We start from the raw sequence: 4,352 nt of genomic DNA on the forward strand, positions 1-4,352 counted from the left end.
ATTAACGAAAATGTGCCAGACTTTAAATAAAAGTAAGACAAATTTTATACTTTAGAAACTAAGGTTTTTACGTATTTTATATTTTAGAAACCACAGTCGAATAAATTATGTATTTTAGGAGCTATACTATTCTACTTTGAAATCAAGTAAAAAAGTTTAGGTATAGTAAAAGGATACAAAATGAAATTAACTCTCACCAAATAAAAATTTACACATTATCAGTAGCCATAAAATTAACGTGCCTAATATGTAAGGATTAAGGAATCATCCACCTAGGTTAATCATACTAGTGCATAGAGAACATTAAGGAATCATCCACCTAACAAGCAGTCTTCATCTTCTTGGCATTTTATTGTCCATTGAATCATGGTACGTAATTGCTTTCTACTAGTTTCCACACAACACTACACTCTTTTTTTTTTTTCATTTTTTCTTAAACATTGAATAAGATGTTTTGTTTATGTTTACTGATGACTCAAATTTTACTAGGTGAAATGAAAAAAACCTGTGGGGAGCCGGATAGCACGAAGCCCAACTTGCTTCGATGGGCTTTTACAAGTGGTCTGATTGAACATGTCCAAAGAAATCTTCTTCGGCCTTGTCCACTACTTAGCTTCGATGTACGGGCAGCACTCTATTGATTTTGCACGCAGAATCATTACAGCGTGAAATCTAGTAGTAGTACACTCTAGTAGTTTTGTTAATTGGCATTAAACTCTGTTCAATTGAATTGAAGGCCTGCGGCCGGATGGGGAGCACCGATATGTTGTCAAAGGAAAAAGGCTATTCATACAAATCAGAGGTTGCGGCAAACAATAATAAATGCAAGCCACAGACAAGAGTACGAGAACCTGCAATGACTGCTGAATTATTTGACAGAGCAGAAGGAGTAGTAGTAGTACTGTAGTAGCAGTGTCTTCTTCCTTTCAAGGCGTCGGGAATATTATAGCAAAAGGGGCGCATAATATATCCACGATAGTGCAATGCATCATGCACGCATACAGACTATTACAGACTACAGAGATCATACTCCAACAATTTGCCTGAACACTCTCCTGATCACCAGCTAGCTAACTTGTATCTTTGTCCGCCCACTTCTGCTAAGATTCTTCACTGATTACTTTGGGCGACACGCTGTCTCATCTGGTCCAGCTTGTCTTGCATACTGGAAATTTAAAAAAAAAAGAAAAAAAAAGAAAAAGGAAAATGGAGTATATTCTCTCTTTTTATCAATGAACAAGTTTAAATGGTAAAGTAAGTTTAGGACCTGAAAATAAAGCTCCAGCTTCTTTTTGAGTGCAGCATATTCTTTCTTTAGCTGGTGGAAAGTTCTCCTGCATCTGCTTGTGTTCATGCAGAGTTTTTGAAGGATAAAATATACGTATATAATAGTTTTATGTAAATCTAGGGAATAATAGCGTACAGTACAAGTGTTGGAGGAGATGACTAATTACCCTTCTGCATTTCCTTCTTTGCAGTAATTCCTGAATTGCGTGCTTTCACCTTTAACCTTCACGGCTCCAATGCTGCATGCGTGAGAGATCGAGGGATAGAGGTGATTTTGAAGCCAAAAGAACATATACTAGTACTACTTTTTGTATCCCAAAAACCAACACTAGAGCCACTTATGTTACCTTTTTTTTTTTTTTTTTTGGCGTAAAACGTTACAAAGAGCTAAAATTTTAAGTTATTTGCAGCCAAAATGAGGGAAGCATGAATAATTAACTCTTCTCTTACATCTTCGGGTCATTGTTTTACCTTGAACAGCTTCCTTTGAACTGGTGCATGTAGCTATCCAGTTGAGCGAAATCAAGAGGGTTCTTCTCCCTGTACATATACAGATGATGGAAATAGAAAATTTAGTACTCTGTACCCGGAGATGGACCCTCCATTTCTATTTCTCAAAGTCAATTACATGCATGACAACAATTACTAAATGAGCTACTTTTATACTATATGTATTAAGAAGCAAGCTGTAGAATTGACTCACAGTGCTTGCTCAATATTTTGGATTGTTCGGGCTGAATCCCTATAGAACAATGTGACAACTTCTTCTACAAAGTTAGGATTAGCATCATCCTGCAGCTCCTCCAGCTGAGTGAATTGTTCGTCTAGATACCCCTGCAGGCAGGATGCCACAAAAAATGCACAAAATTGTTCAACAGAACAGAAGAACGCGATTAACAAGGGGTGAGACTTCAGATTTCATATTCAATGCACTTAGGAATCTTCCTTATTCCTCGATAGCGTGTTTTCCAAATTTCCATGCAATATGTGGCGCTGCTGCTGAGATAGTGATGTGGGAATAACTCCAAGAGGGCAACATGTTAGTTTGTATTCCCAAGAAAGTTTTTGAGATGGCAACATGTAACAGAAATACTTAAAAAATATAACAAGGAGCTAGGTTCTAAAAGAACTGAAACAAAATTTGAAGTATTTAACTTCACAATTGGAAATGAAAGGAGAAAATCAGAAAAACCTGTTCAAAGAGAGATTGTCTCATATTAGCAAGTTTTCGTCGCAGTTGATTGCGTTCCATATTCGGCCCTAAGATGTGCTGAAGGTGATATTAAACGGGAGGGGCGGCTGTTTTCTCCTTCTTTCTTTAATATGAAGAGCCGAAGGGGAGAAGGAGAAGGGAATTTAATTGGGATGGAACCATGCAATACATCATTACCAAGGAGGGTATATATAGCTGAATCCGGCTCAATTTTCAAGGGGAGAGGGGGGGGGGGCGAAGGTTAACGTGGGAAAGCTAAAGGACAAGGTAAGGAGCCAAAAACAAAAAGAGGTTCATCCTAACAAAAAAATTCCATTGCACTTTCAGTGACATTATCAGATTTTTTTTTATAAGGAAAAGGTTTGAATGGATTGGATTCCGATCATCACTACAGTCAAGGCATGTTCTCAAAACCAAATTGCCCATCAATATAATCCTCGCGTCTACAACGAGACTTGATGACATTTTCAGATGAGTTTTAGTGACGCTGTAAGTGGAAGCCCAACCATATGTTTGGTAGTACATTTTTTAGTAAAAACAAACTATACCTATTTCACTTTATCTACAAAATGGTAAGTTTACTATCATTGACGTGGCAGAGAATATCTATTTACCAAGGCATTTGGTTCTCATAAGTGGGTTGAAATCGCGAAGATAGCTGTTAACTTCATAAAACAATTTCCAACATGCGAACTTGATCCTCATTAGTTTACTCGTTGAAATAGAAAGATCAAGGAAAGAAAAGCATTTTGTACGGGAAAGTTGACATAGACATTCCTCTACATTATTGAGGTTATGGTCTTCTTTTGTTTTGTTAGGCAAAAAGAAAGAGTTTTTTTTTTAAAAAAAAAAAAAAATTAAGAGCTAGGAGCTATATGATAAAAGTTCATCAATCATTATCACTATTATTATCATTAACTGATTATTGACATTAGATTTTTGTTGAAGCTGATAGAGTGTTTGATAACTAGGTCTCTAAATTTCAAAGCGAGGTACTTCAATTCTTAAATTATAAAAATCTATTCCACTTAAGTAAAATTTCCCCCCATTTTCATCCTCAAAACATAAAATCTATCCCACTTAATTATAAAATCTGTGTCCCACTCTAGGGGTTAAAGTATAAAAATTTTATAATTAAGGGAGTAAAAATGGGATGAATTTTACTCAAGTATAATGAACTTTACACTTTAAAAACTAAAATGTCACACATTAAAGTTTAAAGATTAAAGTGAGAACGTGAGGAGAGCTAAAGGGTGCAAAGCAGAATTAACCCTTTTAAAATTGTGGCGGCTTATGGAACCAAGAGCTCCTTCTGTAGTCCCGAAAGCAACAAAGTTCTAGTCAAGGATCACTGAAATGAAACGTACGGTGAAGCCGCAGAAAGAAAAAGAGAATGCAAAGGATGAGATTTTCTTAAAAGTAAATCCAATCCTTCTTTTCTTGATCAATGACTCCAAGAATAAAGATATCCTTCGAGATATGCTGATCAAATGCTCATTATCTATTTGGTGCTACATGTTTGAATAGAACTTTCCTGAATTTCATCTGTTTAATTTCTTGATTTGGCAAGATCATTCCGATAGTAAAAATGGAGAGGTAAGACATATAGATAATTAAAACTGAAAATGTTGACGAAAAAGAAAACTTGCACAACTGATTTAAGCTATAGGGAGGACATGTGCACCTTCTTTCTTCCTTCATCCAACTCTGAAGAGGATATTGAGTTGTTATTGTAAATGAAAAATGGCAAACCATGTATCTAAATTCGCGTTCAAATATCCAGTCTGTGATTAAAATTCGAGTCTAGAGTTTCAAATTTTGCTGATGACATTTCCCACTTCGATTTCGTTGT

General features: G+C 35.8%; 1 protein-coding gene across 1 annotated transcript; it reads right to left on the minus strand.

The window, feature by feature from the left end:
- Positions 1-830: 830 nt before the first annotated feature.
- Positions 831-2,656, minus strand: LOC140004874 (histidine-containing phosphotransfer protein 4-like). Its single transcript, XM_072045027.1, has 6 exons — positions 2,480-2,656; positions 1,991-2,121; positions 1,759-1,827; positions 1,455-1,526; positions 1,268-1,340; positions 831-1,165 (listed from the first exon to the last, which is right to left on the minus strand). Exons 1-6 carry the CDS (start codon positions 2,537-2,539, stop codon positions 1,118-1,120), a joined length of 453 nt encoding a protein of 150 aa, XP_071901128.1. The 5' UTR covers positions 2,540-2,656; the 3' UTR covers positions 831-1,117.
- Between the last annotated feature and the right edge of the window lie 1,696 nt (positions 2,657-4,352).

This window comes from Coffea arabica, chromosome 4c (assembly GCF_036785885.1).
Source record: "Coffea arabica cultivar ET-39 chromosome 4c, Coffea Arabica ET-39 HiFi, whole genome shotgun sequence".
NCBI classification, from domain to species: Eukaryota; Viridiplantae; Streptophyta; class Magnoliopsida; order Gentianales; family Rubiaceae; genus Coffea; species Coffea arabica.

Bases quoted from the DNA above. Each gene is read 5' to 3' on its own strand.
- LOC140004874 (XM_072045027.1), bottom strand. From the start codon at position 2,539: ATGGAACGCAATCAACTGCGACGAAAACTTGCTAATATGAGACAATCT. The intron at 1,828-1,990 runs GTGAGTCAATTC...GTATATGTACAG, and splicing joins CAAAATATTGAGCAAGCACT to GGAGAAGAACCCTCTTGATT. The intron at 1,527-1,758 runs GTAAAACAATGA...TCACGCATGCAG, and splicing joins TTCAAAGGAAGCTGTTCAAG to CATTGGAGCCGTGAAGGTTA.